Here is a 20,157-nt window from a genome sequence, read left to right on the forward strand (position 1 = left end):
GATTATCCCATTTCCAGCAACCTGATTGGTATCCGCGAGATGTGTGCTGCATTACCACGGAATCTATGTGCACTTGCAGCCAACAATGAGCGACACGGCGCCCAGTTCGCTGAAAGAATAGTTCACTGAGTACGTTCAATGGTAACTGCAAGAGCGTCTCGCTATCCATATGCACATCGCGATGCAGGGACTTTGACGATGAATCGAACGCACCCACAAACGAAAAAGAAAAATCAGAATGACTTAATGCAGGGTTTATTACACATTAAGCATAGTACAAAGAAATCGTACACTAGTTTATCGTGGGGAAACGGTGATGTTGGAACTCTTCTCGACTAACTTTCCGCTTCTGAGCTCCCCAATGGCAGCCACAGGCCATGTGAGACCCTTAGACATAATCCTGAGCGCAAGTGGCACATCAATAATAATCTCCTTCTCGGTGGGCTTCTTCGAAGTTCTCACATCGATAAGGTAAGCCCTTCCCACCCATCCAATCCAGCCAGCAATGTAGAGGAAAACTAGTCCGGGGTACACGAACTCGCCCAAATGCGCCTGGTCGCCGTCCACGATCAAATGCGGCAGACCATCAGTACCGCACAACAACCCCTGGTTTCCGTAAAACTCAAACCTCCTCTTGGTCTTCTCAATAGTCGCATTGATAGCCAACGCAGGTGCGCTGTCAGGCGCGTAGAGCTTCAACCTGCCCTCCAATTTCTTAATCTCCTGCTTCTGTCGCTTGGCAAACCCCTTGCTCTCCTTGCAAGGCGTCAAACCAGCAACATCAGCTCTCGCATCGGGCACCACAAAGTCACTGGAACCCACAACAGCAGCCAATGCCAACGCAGTGGCGAACTTCCCTGCGGTCTCGGCAACAGTGGAGGTCTCGTCGGCGGATGTAGAGCAGACAATCCTAGCCTTGGAGCTCTTCACGAACACTGAAGCGCGAGCGCCGGAGATTGCTGTCCGGGAGCTGACGTCCTTGCAGAGGGGCGCAACAAGGCCAGCGGGTGCAATAGCTGCCATGGTGACGGACGCCATGGCTGCAGGAATTGAAGCAGCGACGCAAGACGACTGACTGCGAGAAAACCAGTTGCAAATTGAGAACGCAGGAATCGAAGCGGAGCTAAAATCTAGTGTTATTGTAAGTTAGTTGCGATGTGCTGCTATGGGATTGAGAGGGGGCCAGTGGTCGAGAGATGGCGCAGCGACGAGCGAGTAAGGTGGAGACGAGATCTTATCCCGAAAATCAGGTCACTCTTCTGCTTCTGCGATTGCTGCTGAACTGAATCGGGAGGGCCAATGGGGTAGACCTCCAGCTCCGCTATCTTTAGCTAAATATCGCAGGTCGGATTTCTCTTCATTTTGGTCACCGACGATTAATCCGAATAGATATATTGGGGAGGATGAATATGTAAAATTAGGGTTCATGCAAATTAGTAGTTTGACAAGTCCCTCAAATATTTTAGCATGTCTATATGAGTCTGTGGTCTAAGGGGATTTAGATATAAGTAACCTAAAGAGATATATACAATGTCTTAAAAGAATACGGTACGGTTTGATAAATTAATGTGTAGAATAAAGGTGACATCACCACCTAGATGTGAATCCAAAACCCTTCCATAGTTTGTAATTTCCCTAATACTACAGAAGAGTTTCAATGACAAGTGCTCACAAATCATTTTTTTATTTTTAAATTAATGTAAGTAAAGATTCTACTACGATTCTATCCTGTATAAATGACGATTTAATTTACAATATTCATCTATAAACCATGGCTGAGATCCTACTATATATTTGCTTTACCTTTGGCTTAGATTATTTAATGTGGCATCTAATCAAAATAACAACTAAAAATTAAAATTAAATAATTTAATTATATTTGTTATAATGTATATTTTAGCATGTTTATATGAATAAAATCAAATTGTAAGTATGATTTTCTTTTTATAACATTAGAATGCCACAAAAAATATTTAAGAATATATTTGAATATATATATATATACACGATTTAGGAAATCCTCTAGAAAAATTGAAAACCAAACGTTATTACAAAGATCATAAATTAATTCTTAAAACAAGTAGTTGTTTGAGAGTTGATTTATAAATAAACAAAATGCATTGAATTGTGGTCAAATAATTGTTGGTAAGTTTTAGAAGGCCTATCAGCAAATATGGTATTTTTTGGCACCAAAAAAATTTGTGTCTATGGTTGTATTATTATTTTCCTTTAAAATATCCAAAAAAAATGAAAAAACAGCAGTATTTAAATAATATACTTCAAACCTTCTTAAAAAAATTCATTCATAGATATTAAAAACGTATGAAGGAAAATATTTTATTTCATTTATTTACGTAATCATATACATATATAGTTTTTAAGTTTACAACATTTAAAAAATTAAAAATTCATGCAAAAAACATTATTTTCTTGCACTGATAATGTATCAATATTTTAAAATATGTATTTGAAATCATGATTATGGTCTAAATAATTTTTAAAAATAATTAGAATTTCAAATTTTTGAATGCTATTTTAAAATCTATATATATGTATATATATATATAGCAATTGGCCTAAGTCTTTCTTCTATATATACTAGCTATTAGAAGGTAATGCAAAAGTGTTTTTTAAAGACCACAAAGCTTGTCAATCAATTGCTCATGTAGTAGAACATTTTTATAGTGGCTTTCTAATTATATAAAAATATTACAAGTTTGTATAGCCAATTTTTATTAAAAAATATATATTTTTTATTTAACTAGTTATTACTTATTTTATTTATTTCTTATTATCTAAATATTCTATGAAATAATAAAAATACCAAAAATTACATACAAACATAAATAGTTAGCATTAATAAGAAAAAAATATATACATAACTACTTATATTCATTAATTTTATGCAAAGAAAGTTTTATCTTCCAATTTTTTTTTCACAACTATATATATATATATATATATATATATATTAATATAATGTATAAAAATTTCTATAGAATATATAGGTAGATAGATAGATAGATTGATAGATACTATTAAACTAAAACAATATATAAATTTTATACCAAGTATATATATATATATATATATAGAGAGAGAGAGAGAGAGAGATACTATTTTAAAATTTATTAGTTATTGATTTAATTTTTTACTCTATTTTAAAAAGACACAATCTCTTCTACCACTTATACAATATAAGTTTCTAGTATTACTATTAGGCTCTAAGTAGTAATGGCAATTTGTTTGACAATTATATTTGTTTGAAAAATTATTCTCTCATGTTGAAACAATTGCAGATGATAAATAAGGTAAATATGATCTAGTAAACAATTTTGAAAAAAAACATGGACCATTAAAAAAATGGCAATGCCTATGATAGAAATGGATTTGGTTTTGCAAGACATATGTTTACAAACATTCATTGATACAAATGGTAGGCAACAACTCTACTAAGTGCTTAGGCAACAACTTGCCCTCTAAATTCTAATTCCTTAATCTTGAACTTCTAACCCCAACTTTCAAACCCAAATTATATATATACACACACACACACACACACATATATATATATATATATATATATATATTACATACAATAAAATGAAAAATTGTATTTCTTCCATCATTTGGCCTTGTGTTGCAGCACTCTCTCTAAGATCCAAGTATATAAACGTCTTGGAAGATGTCTATTTAGAAAGTCATGTAATACAAAGAGAATTGTCATGTCAAACTAAGCACTATGTAAATAATCTGCCATTTCTCAAAGGAATTTTCTAACCCCAAATTCTCTTGGTTTGGCATCAAAGGTCCAAGGACAGAATTAATACACATTTTTTGTTTTTGTTTTACACATCACGTAATTCAATAACCGTTGTATGAGGTTAGACTGCCTGGACAGAATAACTCTACAGCAGCAAGAAATCCAACTCTATCTCTGTATCCTAAAACAATTGGTTACTGTTCAATTAATATGACATCAACATATATTAGTTCTTTCAAATTCTAGTCTTGACCCAGTGACATGCCTTTATTTTATCGAGTTTTGCCTTTTGCTATTTTAATTCATTTAAATAATAATATCGCAGCATTTAAAATCTTATCCAAGCCCTTCCGAAGCCATAGTTTTTCTTTTTCTGTTTCTGATCATGATACGTTTTCTGTATTAATTTCTATGTTATATTTTAGTTCCAGGATGTGGAATTTTCACAACATTTGTATTGCAATGATAAAAACCAGTGACGGATTCAATCAATACAAATGTTGTGAAAATTCCACAGGAGAAGTGGGATCTATCTCTGGTTTTATGTGGTTTCATGTCTCGCCTAGTCGAAGTCCTTTGATAAGAAATCACGCACATGAGGCATCATCTGCAGGACCCGCAATCTGTTCACTGCTTGTCGCCGCTGTAGTGTGATGAAATCTATGGAAATGTAAAACTGTGTTTTGAATTTGCCGCTTCTGTTGTTGCAGTGTACATGCTCTCGCAGCTTGGCGCGTATGTAGAGCTCATGAGGATGCACGACAATCTTCGATTACACCAGCTCTGTCTGCTTTGACAGCGAGCTGGATGCCACTTTTTGCGTCCAGAAATGAATTCGCCATGTGGGTGATCCTCCTTATGATAGGTGTAGTCGTTTTGCGACTTGGGTGTTGCGGTATGAAGAGAGATTGTGAATTTGGAGCTTGTTAGGTTGGAGTGTTGGCCATTGTGGGTTGTTTTTGGAATTCGTCTTTAGTTTGATGTGTGGGTGAACGCCCAGGAGATTTCTAGAGCTGGGGATGAAAGCATGTGCGGGACCATGCCAGTGCAGAGCAGCAATCACTAAAGGGCCGAGCTCGGCCATGGCTGCTCTTCGTATGGCGCGGTCTTTGGCGCTGCCTCCGTTGCTCTTTTCAGGATCTGCCTTTGCGGGGCGTGGTGCTTTGAAAGCGGCGCGCTGGCCTCTTCAACGAAGTGCTCCAACAATTCCTTCCAGTGGCAACTTTGTTAATGCTTTCCCGTCCGTCCCTCTGCAAAAGCGTCAGCGGTCTGGTCTTGCGGTCTTGAACAAGTTGTCTCCGAATTGGCTGGATGGTCAGAGCTCAAGTTCCTGGCACCTACAGGTATTGCGACAATTCTTCACATTTTCTACTTAGGAAGCCTAAAACGTACTTCAATTGAATTTTGCTTGAATTGCATTATGATGAAGCGGGTAAGTTAAGCATGTAGACATATTGTAGAGCACGGTGATTGTTGTGAACGAAGTTTGAAAGTATTCGAATTGGAATACTGAAGATAATCTCTGCAAGTGTGCCCTTCTTTTACCAATGCAGAGTGTTGTTTGAAACGGATGTCACGATGTTGATGATATTTATTAGCTGCTTCTGTAGCGTAATATTGTTCTTGCGTCAGTTAGATTATAGGAATTTGTTTTCGAGATCTTCAGATGGTGCTTGACAGCAAGTATTCTGAATTACTTCCAATCGAGGAACAAAGAACCCCAACCCTAGCTATGGGCATTCATTTCAATTAGGTGTTCTAATTTGAATGATTTTTTTGAGGATGCTCTTCTTGCTGATAGAGTATGCCATGCTTAGTTGGTTCTGCTTGCAGCAAGAAGCATTAGACCTTGTTACTGCCAAAATGGTTTTGGAGCTGCAAGCATTTCTAGAGCTCTCAGTACTGGCAGTGGAGGTGGAGGATTTGGTGGAGTTGGAGGATGGGGTGGAGGGGGAGCGGGTGGAGGTGGTGATGATTTGGGTATGCCATCCGCAGGAGAGTCTACGTTTGCCTCTGAAACAACATCTCCCCTTACGGAAGATGTCATCGTTCTGGACGTGGGGGTAATTGACCTCACTTCCTTGAATTGCCTTTCTTTGTGCATCGGATCCACTTGTAAATTTTTCGTGGACAGAATGTTCTATCTTGATCCATGGTTATTGATGATGTTGTAGCCTCGTGTATACGCAGGGGATGTCTTGTGGTGGTTGTGCTTCATCCGTGAAGAGGATATTGGAATCACAGGTATAGCCTCTCATCCTCGTTCTGGCTCATACGTTATGAATAAGTACTTTATCAATCTCCGTTTCTTGGTTGTTGGGTTCGTGCGTGTGCTTTGAGAACTATCTTCTGTAGTCAGTTAAACTGGCAAGGAGATAATCTGTTGGTTCTGTCTCTGCTAGCCACAAGTAACAGGGGCGACTGTTAATTTAGCAACGGAGACTGCACTAGTAAGAGTAACGTCAGAATCTGTGATATCAAGTGGGTGGGAGAAGGTCAAGCGTCAACTTGCTGAAGCTTTGGCTAAGCACTTAACCAATCGCGGTTTCAAGTCCACCGTTCGAGGTATTTCGGTGTTTTTGGAAGTCATTATATAAAGGCATGCTATTTCTTTTTTCAGTTTTCGGTCTAAGGTCTCTTTGAACACATTAGAAGCATCTATACGAAATGTTACTTTGGTTAGCATCGATATGTCCGACCTTCTATACTTCGAAAATACTCTTGTATTTAGATTACTTATTCTTGTCAGATCCTATCTCATTCTTGATAATTCTTCTTTTTCAGAGCAGGACGGAAAAGAGGGTGGTAAGGTAGCGCCAGCGGCACTTCGCAAACGTGAAGAAAGACTAGCTCGACTAAAAGATAGCGGTATTTTAGCAAATCCTAATCTGCAAATATACCTTGTTTCTTTGTTCTTGCGTTAAACTTAACTACTGGGTTGACGAGCTTTCTGTTGTACAGGGAAGTATATATTTCCTTTGTTTATGTCCCATCTAGTGAGTATCTTCCATCGTGACGTTTAAATAAGTGCACTCTTGGAGGTCAAAATCTCTGCTTTATATTTGACCTCAGCAGAGATTGTCTACATTGTGGTCAACGGTTTAGGTGGTTTACTTCTGATTGTATTGTTGTGTGACTATGTGTACAGGGCGAAGGCTAGCAGTTGCATGGACGCTTGCGGCAGTGTGCTTGGTGGGCCACAGTCATCATTTAATTGGTCATTTGGGTCCATCCTGGCTTCATATGCTACACTCCACTGGGTTTCATGCAGCCTTGTCATTGGCTGCTCTGGTTGGACCTGGGCGTAAGCTATTAGTGGATGGATGGAAGAGTCTTGTTAGAGGTTCGCCTAACATGAACACTCTTGTTGGACTGGGAGCAATATCATCATTTGCTGTTAGCACTGCTGCGGCTCTCTTCCCGAGATTGGTATAATTCTTTTACTATAACTCAAGTTTTTTGTTTTACAATAAAAAAAAATTATTTCTATAATTTGTTGTGGTGAGCGGGAGCGTGTATTCCTTCGATTCGCTACATTTGGAAACCCGAATTTTAGTTATGATCAGTTTCTTGCATGAATTCTCTCTTATCCCTTACCAATCGGACTATTGTTCAATTTGAATCAGGGGTGGCAAGCATTTTTTGAGGAGCCCGTGATGCTCTTAGCATTTGTGCTTCTGGGAAGAGCAGTGGAGGAGAGAGCAAAGCTTCAGGCCAGCAGTGATATGACTGCCCTTTTGAATTTCCTGCCCTCTAAAGCTCGCCTTGTCATGGGATTTGACAACAGTGGCCATCCAACTACTGTGACTGTTCCCTGCGATAGCTTATCTGTTGGAGACTCAGTTGTTGTGTTGCCTGGGGTATGCTCTTCTATTCAGATTTGTATCTTGCAGTGTGGATGTCTATTGTGTGGGTTTCATTCCATTGGATTGTTCAATCCGAAGTCGTGATTCTCTCAAGGTCGTTATCTTGATTAGAATTGTAATCCTTAATTTCGTGTTAATATTTCTTTCTTGACAGGATCGAATCCCTGTGGACGGTGTAGTCAAGTCCGGAAAGAGCACTGTGGATGAGTCCAGCCTTACGGGAGAGCCCTTGGCTGTCCTGAAACAATCTGGGGTATCAATCGTGAAGCCTCTTTCTCAAGGAGTGTACTTCTTTTGAGATCTATGCCTGCTGCTTGCTTTGAAGAGTGTAATTGATACTCTCCTTTCTGAGAGTAAATCTGCATCATATATTCTTTCCATAGTTGGCAGTATGTGGCATTGGGTTGGGATTCTTTTCAGTTTGAGATCAAATTTTAGTAGAATTGTGCTCAAGAAGTGCTAATTTGTGTCTTTTTATGCGGCAGGATGAAGTCACAGCTGGAACCGTTAACTACAATGGTACTATGACAGTTGAAGCAATGAGAGCAGGTGGCGATACTGTGATGAGTGATATTATCCGTATGGTAGAGGATGCTCAGACAAGAGAAGCTCCTGTGCAACGACTTGCTGACAAGGTATCACTGGTCCTCATTGTGGCTCAGTCGAATGATTGGTCATGTTTCATAGAAGTACAGTTGGTGAAGTATTATGTTTTTGATGGTAATGTGAAGTGAGTAAAACATACTTGGTACATTTTCGAATGTACTGTGAAGACGGTTTTTTCGGAGTTTTATCCCTCTCAAGTTTCATTGCCCTACCTTTCACATTGTTCTCTTCGCCATGCAATGATGCGGTTCTTAGTTTTTCCGGCAAGAGTTCGGCTGTCCATCTGATTGTAGATTCCAGTATGGTAGTTCTACTGCTCTAATGTTTTCTGTTAAAGAAGTTTGACAAGACTTACTGTGCCAAGTTTCTTCTCCCAGTATGTAATACACATTTTTCTCTCATTGTTGCGTCGCGAGGTGATTAAAGTTCAGTGTATTGGCAAAAATGTTTGTCCCACAGGTTGCGGGTCGATTCTGTTATGGAGTGATGGCATTATCTGGCGCTACATTCGCCTTTTGGACTACCTTTGGACCTGCGTTATTTCCAGCAGTTGTTCCAACCGGAGGACCCCTACTTCTTGGGCTTCAGTTGGCCTGTAATGTTTTGGTAATGGAAGTTGCAAATCAATTCTTGGTGACTACGGCAATATCACTTGATTGCAAATATCTCTTTTCACATGTCTACTTTTCACGCGTTTCACTGTGTACCATGGACTTAAGATCGTGTAGAATGAAAATATTCTCCAGTAGATGCTGTAGTTCATCGGGACTTTCCTGTGAATGATTTGCTGTAAAAGTTCGAGTTTTTCTGACCCTGAACCTAATTTGGTTTGCTGTAGTAACCCTGGTATCTTGTTGCAAGAAACTGTTCAGGCTGATGTAGCATGTGATTTATTTTTATATCCTACGTTTGGATCACTTTAATTGACGAGATCTCTAATGTAATTATATTTTGTATTGTTGATGTGCAGGTCATTGCTTGCCCTTGTGCTCTTGGACTTGCGACTCCTACAGCTGTTCTGGTATGCAACTAGTAGGAATATGGATGTGTAGAGTCTGTTGATGCTGAAGTGTTGAAGCTCTAGCAAGGTTGTTTGTATTAAATTATACCTGGATCTTAGTCTTTGGATTATCTTGCCAAGACCATAGTCCCTGCATTAGCGTAGAGGATCTTTGAATAGGTCTAAATGTGAGAAATCACTTGAGACCTATATCGCTTACAAATCGCCAGCTGGTTGCAATTGTTGATTGAGACGAAATTTTTGCATCAGGTTGGTACATCCCTTGGGGCGAGGAGGGGTCTTCTCATAAGGGGGGGAGACATTCTGGAGAATGTATCATCTGTTGATACTATTGTGTTTGACAAGACCGGAACTCTTACAGTTGGTAGACCCGTCGTCAAGTCCGTGATCTGTAGCAACATAGATGGTCAACCATCTTCAACGTGGACGGAAAAAGATTTGCTGACATTAGCTGCTGGTGTTGAGCGAACCGCATCTCACCCTATTGCTAAGGCGCTGGTCCAGGCAGCAACAAGCGCTGGTTGCCGCCAAGCAGTGGTTTGTGCAGTCACATCTTTGAGATTATGTCCATTTTTGGTTGGTGCGATATCATGACAGATATGATTCACTCGACATACCTGGTAAAAGTGGCTGTTTTTACACGATTACAGGTCCAGGAGTCTACGTTTGAACAGGAACCAGGGAGTGGAGCCAAAGCTATTGTTGAAGGGAAGCTTGTAACTGTGGGCACGTTAGAATGGCTTCGCAGGTGCATCACTTGTGCATTTCTGTTCTGATTGATTAAAGTGTTCAAAATGTGCATATATCGATTGGTGTCATCATCTTTCCTCATTTTAATTTAATTTTGTTTTTATTTTTATTTTTTTTAAATCTTTATTCAAATCATTGAAGTATGTGAAGATATTGAACCTTTGATTGGCTTTGCGTACATTTAGGGCTGGAGTTGAAGGAGTGGCTCCTGAAGCCCCAGATGCTACAACGCAAGGGCAGACTATTGTGTACGTCGGTGAGTTTAGCTCCTCACAAAGTCCCCTGTTAACATCCTATTTAAGCTCTATTGATCTGTTAGGCAGTTTGGTTCTTAGTTTCGTCTCATGAGATCAACAAGTGACTGCGTTACATTTCGAAAACGTTTGAGAGATGTCATGGATTTGACGGTAAGTTATGGTGACCCTTGAATTTTTACTTGCTAACCATGTACGTTATCCTGCTTACATATTTATTCACCGGTTCCAATTGCGTTGTTTCTGACAGGTGTGGATGATAAGCTTGTGGGAGCTGTCACAATGATAGATGAGCTGAGGGATGATGCTAAAGCTTCCGTTGCGGCGCTTCATCGAATGGGCATGAAAACCTCCATGCTTTCAGGAGATAAACAAGAGGCCGCAGAAGCTATTGCTGCAAAAGTGGGCATCGATCGACAACAGGTACTCTACAGCATTGATGTCATGGTTCAAGTTACATAATGATGCTATTTTTATGTCAAGAACTTCTCTTGCCTACTTTTTGCAGAATTATTACTTTGAAAACTGCTCATTTTTGTGGGTAATGTCCTCGATTTATTTATTTAATCGTGTCTAAACCTTTTGGATACAATGTCTAGGTGTATGCTGGAGTCAAGCCATCTGGAAAAGCAGATTTCATCAGGCAGCTGCAGTCGGAGAACAGGCACGTGGCGATGGTTGGAGACGGCGTCAATGACGCTGCAGCTTTAGCTCAGGCCCAGGTCGGCATTGCCATGGCAGGCGGAGTTGGAGCTGCTAGCGAAGTGGCATCAATAGTTCTTATGGGGGACAAGCTGAGCCAGGTTTGTGAACTGGGTCTTGATTTAATAACCCGATGACTTCAGTTATAAACTTCAGCCTCTCCACTAATTAGCACCATATAAAGTTATTGACGTTCTGCAACTTGTGATTGTGCAGGTTGTTGATGCTCTTGAGTTGAGTCGTTTAACGCTCAAGAAGATAAAACAGAATCTTTGGTGGGCATTCATGTATAATATTGTAAGTGGATTCATCTGTGGTTTCATCTCAACTTATGATTGTGTTTATATCTGGTCGCAAATCTAGACGCTCTTCTCGATCCTTAAATGATCATATTCTGCTACCCATATGTTCTCTCGTTCGTGTGCGTGTTATTCGGGGGTAAGCTGTAATTCTTCCAGATTCTTTCTTTAATGATTTTCTACGGTTCTCACAATAGGCATTGGACAATATCTTGAATGGTGCGCGGTTCAATTAACTTCAGTTTTTGTGTTCTTTTTGTCCAGGTGGGACTCCCTCTCGCTGCTGGTGCTCTGCTACCTTCAACGAACATCATGCTTACTCCATCAATTGCAGGTGCTCTCATGGGTATAAGCTCTTTGGGTGTAATGACTAATTCATTGCTACTTCAGCTGGAGTTTTCACGGCCTTCTCACAACAGGCACAAAAAGGCTTTGGACTCATCACAGAATGCGAAGTCTGGTGAAAAATACCTTGGACGTAAACCTCAAGACAATGACATTGAGTTAGGAATAGGTTCACAGGGCAAGTTTTCTCACTGAGAACCCCGTTAAATACGGTTCATTTTCTTAACCATCATGGTTTTCTCCAATTCAGCATCATTAGCATTTAGCGTGTGTACAACATGTATCACGGAGATATTATTTGTAGAATTCCAGTAATAGGAAAAGAAAGTCTAGCGCATGTACAACCTGCATCAAGGTCACGTCTTCAAAAGTTCCATTTACACCAATGCTTGAACTGATCTTTGAACATCCTCTAAATTCTCATGTGTGTGGGAAATAGTACGTTGTAATATCTCTTCAATTGAGGAGTGTTTTTCTTCATTTTCCTCCAAAATTTGCTTATGGAAAGTTCAACACGCTTTCCAAAGAGAAAGCATTCAGTTGCCGCACACTCCCCCCCCCCCCCCCCCCCCACAAGTTTTGCCACCAACTCCGTCGTCACCAAGCTTCTTATCCACCCCAAAATATATCACGCGCGCTCAAATCAAACCCCTGCTTCCCCCATGTCACCATTCTAGTCCAGGCAGGTGGCATACACAGCGGAGAAAGACAATTCGGTTGAGACTAGTGTCCACCCAGAAGAATCTCTCTTCCCCCACTTCACAGCACCCGAGGCAATTCCCGGTCTTGAATGCCCTTCCTAATAAAGCATTAACTTCACGGTGACAGTCCCGACTCTAATCACGATTCCTGAGAGACGACCAGCTGTGTCCAAGATTCTTATGAAGCCTGTAATTGATTCCAGGTTGGAAGATCGGTACAGGATGGGGCTTAGTACTTGATCCCACCGCTTGCCAGTCAAGGCTGTCTGAAGTGAATCCCCGTGACTTCCAACCACTTATAAATAAATTCCAAGGAATGAAAAATTTCAGAATCACTGACGCTCCATCCTCACACCCAAACATCAGGCCTACACAATTATATATATATATATATATAAATGTGAATATGTGCATAATTGGAAAGGGTACAGTAAAATTTAGTTGCCTTGTGTAGAAGGTCACTTCAACGTGTTTGACAAAATGATTATGGCTCCAACACAAGATTTTTTTAAACTGTACTGGTGCTTCAGATTCAAATAAAACTCTGCAATGCCGTCTCTTCTCATCTCTCTCTCTCTCTCTCTCTCTCTCTCTCTACCTGTGACTTCAGCATGATGCTTTGAGGTCAGGCAAGTAACATCAAAGGTCAGGCTCCTAGGCTCCAGACTTCTCAGTTTGAAGCAAGTGTTGAACCCAGAAATATGGTGGTGGTTTATTACCAAGTTGCTGTCCTTGGAATTTATGATCCTCTGCTCTTCTGTTACCATAGCTTTGAATTCCTTCAATACTTTCAAAACTAGATTTCTGTATTTTTTAAAGAGATGTTTAGTTTTGTTTAGATTTGGTTTGACTGTCTGCTAGTTAGTTATTTTTATTTTATTTTCTCTGCATCACTATCCCTGTATGAACAACCTCAACAGTGACTAGCATGTATCATGAGCTTCCATTGTTTTAGATCTCTTTTTACTTGTTTCAGATACTCTAAAAGCCCAAGGGTGAAGAAGTCTGACAAGGCTTCATATTGTACCTGTGGAGCAAGTTAAAAAAGCAGCATATTAAATCTAAATGTACCTTTTGAAGGCCCTTGCACATCATCCAAGGAAGACAAAAACACATAATGCTTATTTAAAACTAAGAGTGTTTTTTTGTTTTATTTTATTTTGAGTATTTAAACCACTTTACTTTCAATGATCTCTTGTACAAATCCAGACAAGGATCTACCATGGTTAAAATTTACTAAACAAGTTGAACATAAGAGCCATCATCTATTTCTTTCAATTTTTCTATTATTTTATTATTTTTTGAAAAAGAAAAAAAAGAAGTACACTTAAAAATTGCCACCACAAAGTGATCATAATTGTGATGCCTGAGGTTTGTTCCTCATGCATGCAAATTGTGTGGATGTTGGCACCTCCTTCAAAAACCAACATAATTTTACATTAGCTGCATTGGAAGTAGAGAGGTATGGACCCACCTGGAGAATGTATGGAAGATATGTTTTGAGACAAAGAAGGGGGAACATTGAAGTCCATATATCTAGGTCCCCAAAAATATTTTTTGAAGTTTATATTAAATATCCATTGATTTCATCTCAATATATATATATATATATATAAACAATGAAGCCATTCATATTTTGAATATGAAATACAAACGAATAGCATACTTTTAGCTGTTTGAAAACTTCTTTAAAAAGACATGCAAAAAGATTGCATTCTTTTGATGACATGATAAATGTTTCTATATCTAACACCTTGTACTAGGCATGTTTGCATGGGAGGATTTTATGTTGATTTAAAGTATGAAATATCTATATTTCACTTTGCATGTGAGAACATGTGTTTTAATATACTCTTTTTATCATATACTACGGAAAACCAAGAATGTTATGAGAATCTTTCAGAATTTTATAAGAAAAATTTGAGTTTAATTGAAAAAGGTTTTAAAATTATAAAATTCTCTTTCTATTCTAAAATTAATTATTTAATAACTAAAAAAATATACCAGAGAAATTCAATGGTAAATTTTGATAGCAAGTTCCATATATATATATATATATATATATATATATATTAGAAACTTATTCATATTTTAACTATTTATGAACTGTTTATATTTATAAGTCTGCACCAATATCTTAATTTTTGCAAAATTAAAATTTTCAATAAATAAAGGTTATAAATAAGTTCTCAAATTATTTTTATTTATTATGTTTATTACTTAAATCTGTAATTTAGCTTTTTGTATCTATAATACTATCCCTTTCAGTTTTTTAAATTTTTTTAAAAAAAATCTAGTATTTATCTTATTTTAAGTATTTATAAAAGTGAACACATGAAATAATTTTTAAAAAATTTAGTTAGATAAAAAGAAATTCTTATAAGGCTTTTTTTAATTTAATTTAATTTTAACAACCTATATATGTTTGATATTAGAGTTTTTACAATATTTGGTAATTTTTTAACAATTTTTAATTATTTTAACGTTTACTGCTATTATTTTATTACAATGAAATATTTGAAATCTTAAATTATGTATTCTTATTTTGTAATTCTAACACTCTTTGCAATAATTAATAATTTTTAATTAGAGTTCTAAGAAGAAGCTCTATCTTGTATAGATTTTTAATTATTTGAATATAAAAATATTGCAATTGATCGTCATTAATAAAAAAAATTATACAAAAAATAATTTAATAATTAATAACCAGTTCGTTTCAATATTTTCACTACAAATCCTTGCACAAGAGATTGTATTCTGGTTTTAATTGACAAAAAAAAGCATTAACTTTAGTGGTGACTTTCAAACTAGGTAATATAAAGTTGTGTGTATATATATATATATAAATATATATCACCTGAATGCATCACATTGGATGCAGAAGGATGTTCAAAGCCTTGTAAAGAACAAGTCAAATATATCAATCTACACACACAAGCCAAAACTTTTTGATTTAAACGTAAAAACGATTCCAATCAAAACACACACTACAAGCCGAATGAGTTAATCCACTAACACCTGAAAATACTATTAGTTTTCAACATGTAAACATCTTCACTCAAACTAGCATACGCAATGCACAACATTATTAGCAAACAAAAACAAAACAAACAAAGACTAATTATGAGAGTGTTCTGAGATAGAAGCTCGCCTAGAAGAAAACCCAGAGCAGCAGTCGGTGTCAGCAGCGATGGCGGTTGCAAGGAGTACCGATGTTCGTGATTGCATGCAGGAATCCGTGCAACAGAGGTTGCTGCAGTATAGGGATCTCACTCAGAATGTCCAGATCACATGGTCGATGATGCGGTGAAGATGGATCCGTTGCCCAGAGAGTGAGTGAGCATCAAGGCCAGGCTGATCTGCGTCTTTATGACGGGGGAGTAAAGAACCCATGTCTTCAAAGCCAGCCCTCCTTTGAGCTGTGCCCCCGAAAGCAGAGCTGGGCTGTGCATGGATGCCGCTTCAGTCTGCCTGAAGTCGTTCCTGAACTGGTTCGCATCGGGCCCCACCTCCACCCCCGCCCTGGCCCTGGCTGGATCAGACTGGTCCATTCACGCAACACTTGTAGGGTTGACGGACCGCAAGGGGGCTAAATATTTAAGAATGGCGGCAGGTGCCAAGTTGCAAACACAAGGAAAGGTAGACCATGCGATGGCGAGTTCGGAGGGACTCTGGGTGCTGGGGTGGATAGGGGATATAGGATTTTGGGGTCGAGCTGCTGGGGGTATGATCATAGTGGTGAGAGCCAGTGGTTGCAGGATACTTGGTGTGTGCAAACGGGTCTGAACATGTCTAACATCAGTCGTCTCAGTGAGATTTTGTGACTGAGTTCAGTGTTCTGTTAATGGAAAGGTCGCAGACGACGAGAGTTCGGACTTTCGAGTGAATTGAAACCACGATGGGATGGTAATTGGAAGAACCACCCGCAAGTTGTTCAGGAAGGGCACATCGACAGCGGCAGGTCCAATTAAGAGGAAGCACAAAAGTCTAATGTGATTAAAACTCCAGAGCGTAACTCAACGGTTTGATCAGAGATACTTTTAGTTCCCTATTTAGCTTCGTACACTACGAATGTAAGCTTCCTAGATCACAACAATAACTCTCGTCACTCTCTTAACTTGTATCTGCTACACGAACCCGGAAGAGCTTTTGCCACATGCACAGAAGCGCTTCAACGAAAGTAGGAATGTACTGACTTACTAGCTGCGCAGTATTTGCGGCTGGATCAGTGATGCCAAATCTTCTAGATCTTTGAAATCCGCAAGACATGTAAACATACTGGTTCTTTCATAGAAGAGGGGGACACATTGTACCCATCGTAGACGATTCAGAGACCTTCACCAGTTTCACGATCTATTAAGTATGTTGTGCATGTGGTTCCTCGAAGACAACTGCATCAGGAAGAAAGTGATAAAAAAACAGCTGTCTCAAAGGTTACGTGAAACGTAACCCTCACAATTTCGCAATCAAAGCCCAAGAAATGAATTGCTATTGATAACGAGCAAGCAGAAGGGCACTTTACACTGGTAGAACTGCTCTAGCTAAAAGATTATTACATCATCGAAACCACATTTTGGAAAACAGTATACAAAGAGGCCAGCTATCCAGGACATCTTTGAAATTTTTTGAATCAATAATACGTGTGTAAGTAGTACTTCTTTACAATATGTACATTGACAAGATCACTCCTCTTGTCACTCTTCCTGAAACTCATGTGTACACTGGAAAATCCGTGAAGAGTTTACACAAATCTACACAGATATAGAGGATAGAGGTCTGGCTTGGAGAGAACCCTACTCACTATTAACAAACAGCTGGATGATTAGATGTCTGGAATGTGAAGGATCAAAGGCTCCTCCGCCAGAACTGCGAAGGACTGATGCTCATTGCACAATGCTTGGCTCAAAGAATCAGCATGAATTCCGTGGTTGGAATAAATATCGTTACATAAATACTCATCACCTCCGATATTCGATACACAAGAGATTAGCGAATCTGCAGCGTCACAGTGAAGGAACTGCCAATCCCCGTTCATAAAGCACTCTTCACACCCATCATCCTGACAACTTTGGCAGGCAACGGACTTCCGCATGGCAAGCTCACGCGTAACGTCAATTAACTCATACTCCATATCATTCGCCACCATTCCGGGATCGGTGTAGTATTGCCAAGCAGCCGGGAGCTCGCACAAACTGCTCCAGCTTTCCGAAGTTTCACAACAAATCCCATTCCATGTGTCGTGCCGGGTCATGATAGATTGGGATGAAACGTTACTGCGCGGCCCGCCTGACTGATGCAGCTTGTTGAGCAGCGACGAACTGGCACAGGGAATCAAAATATTCTGCAAATCATCAGGGTTTTGATTGAAGATCGGAGTGCTGCAATATATCATCTCCGCTGCAGATGGTGGATCTGAAGACCCGACTGAAACGGAAAGGAACCGTACGGAATTTGGCGAAGTGGCTGTGTCAATAGAGGGAGACACGGATGAGGTCGATAAGTCTTCAGAGTTAGAGGCTTGGGTTGATACGAAACACTGGCTGGAATCAATGAGGCTGATGGTGTGCGAACTAGAACTACCAGTGACATGTCCTTGCTCAATGCACACAAACTTCGAGACTACTTGTGCAAGACTACCCACACCATCTTCATGAAACCTCGACGGGCCAGAGGTGCGGGAAGTGAAGTGCTCATTGTCACCGCTTCGAAGTGGGCCAACACTCTCGGTAAAGGTCGACTCGTTGGGTACCTTCACCACATGACATGAACTAGGTTCGTCACCGATGCAAATGGCCTGCACACATACAAACAGCAGAAACCGTTCAGGACCAGGTATCAGAGACAAGTAGCATTCAACGCCAAACACAAACCGCGCCCTGAGTTCTGATTAATTTCAGAGGTTTGTTTTTCTGGACCTGAAGAAGAGAAAAACAGGAAAACAGAGAGCAAGAAAGAAAGGAAGAAAGAAAGAAATAAAAGTGATTCTCGCATCAGGGTAGGGTTTCCAGAACAATCCGACCAGTGTAAGACATCAGATAATTACCTCAGGAGATGGTACTGAAACTGTGACACAATCACTGCCTGTGTGCAACACAGAGCTCTCAACAGCACCTCGCTCTGACGTTTGACAGCAAACAGACTCTTGAACATCGTACACCGCCAAATGCTGTTTTTCCCCAAAGCCTTTCCGGACGTCAATCGTCTTCCCGCTGGCACAGCTTTCTGACAGGCTGCCATTTTCATGTGGCGATCGCCTTGGTCGAGGATCACTGATGGCGCTTGCAAGTCTCTCTACGGATTCATACATGTGCCTGTAAGCTAGTTCACTGTAGGGGTTCAGCAAAGACTCCCTGGGCCCAAGCATGAAGTTGAGGTTAGAGACTGCAGCACCGTTAGTTGGCCCACCAGACACCAAAGCTCTGCTTCCGACTAAATTCCGATCCTTTCTGCCACCACTCACGCTTCCGAAGAAGCCTCCCCCTTCTGATTGCTCCGAGGCTCTGGACGCAGCCAACGCTGCTGACATTAAACATGTCTGGTGCGTTGGGTAAACAAAATTAGTCTTTGCTTTCAATCCCCGCATGGATCTGGCAGCCAAATCGTACGCAACTGCAGCTTGCTCTGCGGTATCAAACGTTCCTAGCCATCGCCTCTCCCTCGTATGCGGGTCTCTGATCTCCGCAGCGTACCTACCCCAAGGCCTTCTCCTCACTCCCCTGTACCTGCCCTCTTGAGGCTTTTTCACCTTCACCTTCACCTTACATGCGCCCTTTCTCTCTATTGCTCTCGCACCCATCTCGCAACTACTCACCCTCACGAAGCTATCGACTCTCAGCAAATAACGTCAACGTGAACCCTCACCGTAACACATATCTCCAATAAAGAGCTAAAAAGCATTCAACGAGCACAAACTCGATGTATCTGGTTCATAACTAATCCAAACACCACAATCTCACGTGCATGCGACAGTATACGGACGCATCCCAGGCAAACACATTCGATTCTTCTACCTGAACATTCCACCCTAAACTCGGTGGTCATGAATTGGCACCTCCAAAACTGGACCTCCAAGGAAACTGAGCAACAGCAACGCCCCAGCTCGAATCGAAACCAAACACCAACCTAAATGAACTATATGATCTGATCTACATGTACGACCGCTTTGCTTCAAATTCCTCGCACTTCCAACTGTTTGCACAAGAAAGAAAAAGGGAATGTCTGAGCCACATGGAGCAGCGGAATTCACATCCACGTGCAGGTCGAAGTTGGCAGGAATATGAAAGGCCAATCGTTTAACCTTTACAGGCCAATTCAAAGCTCACTTTTCTCCCTCTAACCAGCACCCGAAGCTCTGCACATAAAATCTACCGAAAGTTCTGAGTGTGAGCTTGTTGGACCCTCTCCTTCGCATTACACCGAGACACCTTTAAATGCAATCGTCAGTCTCGTAGCGAGGGAATAATGTCCGATCCCCTGTAGCGCACTCATTTAGTCTTTCCCTTGGCGGAACTCGTCAGTATTTCTAATTCTACCGGAGAACATTTAAGGTGTTTCTAGATTGTGTTCCGACTCTTTCTCCTGCAGACTTACAGTTTCTCTTTCCTCTAATGAACACTTTCTGTAGTAAAATTGAAGCGTAGCATGGTTTTATCATATTATCTGCAATGCATCATAATCCCTCACCATCACTCTCTTTTGTTTCTGAATGGCACCCCTTTTACTGTTCTATTGTTTGAAACATGAATTTTGTTGGCCTACTACTTCCACAGCATTCATGAACCATGGGATCAGGTGTTGGTGTTGCTCATGCATCTGTTATATTTGACAATTATCATTGCTTTTTCTTTTCA

At 40.0% G+C, this 20,157-nt stretch overlaps 3 protein-coding genes across 3 annotated transcripts; 1 reads left to right on the forward strand and 2 right to left on the reverse strand.

Moving 5' to 3' along the window:
• Positions 1-239: 239 nt before the first annotated feature.
• LOC112275231 (photosystem I reaction center subunit III) lies at positions 240-1,656 on the reverse strand. The gene has a single exon (XM_024505412.3). The coding sequence runs from the start codon at positions 1,036-1,038 to the stop codon at positions 298-300; it is 741 nt and encodes a 246-aa protein (XP_024361180.1). The 5' UTR covers positions 1,039-1,656; the 3' UTR covers positions 240-297.
• A 2,977-nt stretch (positions 1,657-4,633) lies between these two features.
• LOC112275106 (copper-transporting ATPase PAA1, chloroplastic) lies at positions 4,634-12,004 on the forward strand. The gene is made up of 18 exons (XM_024505133.3): positions 4,634-5,106; positions 5,581-5,826; positions 5,954-6,007; positions 6,166-6,328; positions 6,548-6,631; positions 6,912-7,192; positions 7,390-7,623; positions 7,784-7,882; positions 8,115-8,264; positions 8,695-8,841; positions 9,206-9,256; positions 9,506-9,793; positions 9,907-10,004; positions 10,192-10,262; positions 10,511-10,683; positions 10,860-11,063; positions 11,179-11,259; positions 11,526-12,004. Exons 1-18 carry the CDS (start codon positions 4,783-4,785, stop codon positions 11,799-11,801), a joined length of 3,024 nt encoding a protein of 1,007 aa, XP_024360901.1. The 5' UTR covers positions 4,634-4,782; the 3' UTR covers positions 11,802-12,004.
• A 4,761-nt stretch (positions 12,005-16,765) lies between these two features.
• LOC112274907 (uncharacterized) lies at positions 16,766-19,705 on the reverse strand. The gene is made up of 2 exons (XM_024504760.3): positions 18,351-19,705; positions 16,766-18,101 (listed from the first exon to the last, which is right to left on the reverse strand). The coding sequence occupies exons 1-2, from the start codon at positions 19,101-19,103 to the stop codon at positions 17,130-17,132; spliced, it is 1,725 nt and encodes a 574-aa protein (XP_024360528.1). The 5' UTR covers positions 19,104-19,705; the 3' UTR covers positions 16,766-17,129.
• Positions 19,706-20,157: the final 452 nt, after the last annotated feature.

This window comes from Physcomitrium patens, chromosome 22 (assembly GCF_059467195.1).
Source record: "Physcomitrium patens ecotype Gransden chromosome 22, ASM5946719v1, whole genome shotgun sequence".
Taxonomy (NCBI): domain Eukaryota; kingdom Viridiplantae; phylum Streptophyta; class Bryopsida; order Funariales; family Funariaceae; genus Physcomitrium; species Physcomitrium patens.

Coding starts and splice junctions, on each gene's coding strand:
- LOC112275231 (XM_024505412.3), bottom strand. CDS start 1,038: ATGGCGTCCGTCACCATGGCAGCTATTGCACCCGCTGGCCTTGTTGCG.
- LOC112275106 (XM_024505133.3), top strand. CDS start 4,783: ATGAAAGCATGTGCGGGACCATGCCAGTGCAGAGCAGCAATCACTAAA. Junction 7,624..7,783: donor CAGTTGTTGTGTTGCCTGGG/GTATGCTCTTCT, acceptor CTTTCTTGACAG/GATCGAATCCCTGTGGACGG. Junction 10,684..10,859: donor TGGGCATCGATCGACAACAG/GTACTCTACAGC, acceptor TACAATGTCTAG/GTGTATGCTGGAGTCAAGCC.
- LOC112274907 (XM_024504760.3), bottom strand. CDS start 19,103: ATGGGTGCGAGAGCAATAGAGAGAAAGGGCGCATGTAAGGTGAAGGTG. Junction 18,102..18,350: donor TTTCAGTACCATCTCCTGAG/GTAATTATCTGA, acceptor GTATGTGTGCAG/GCCATTTGCATCGGTGACGA.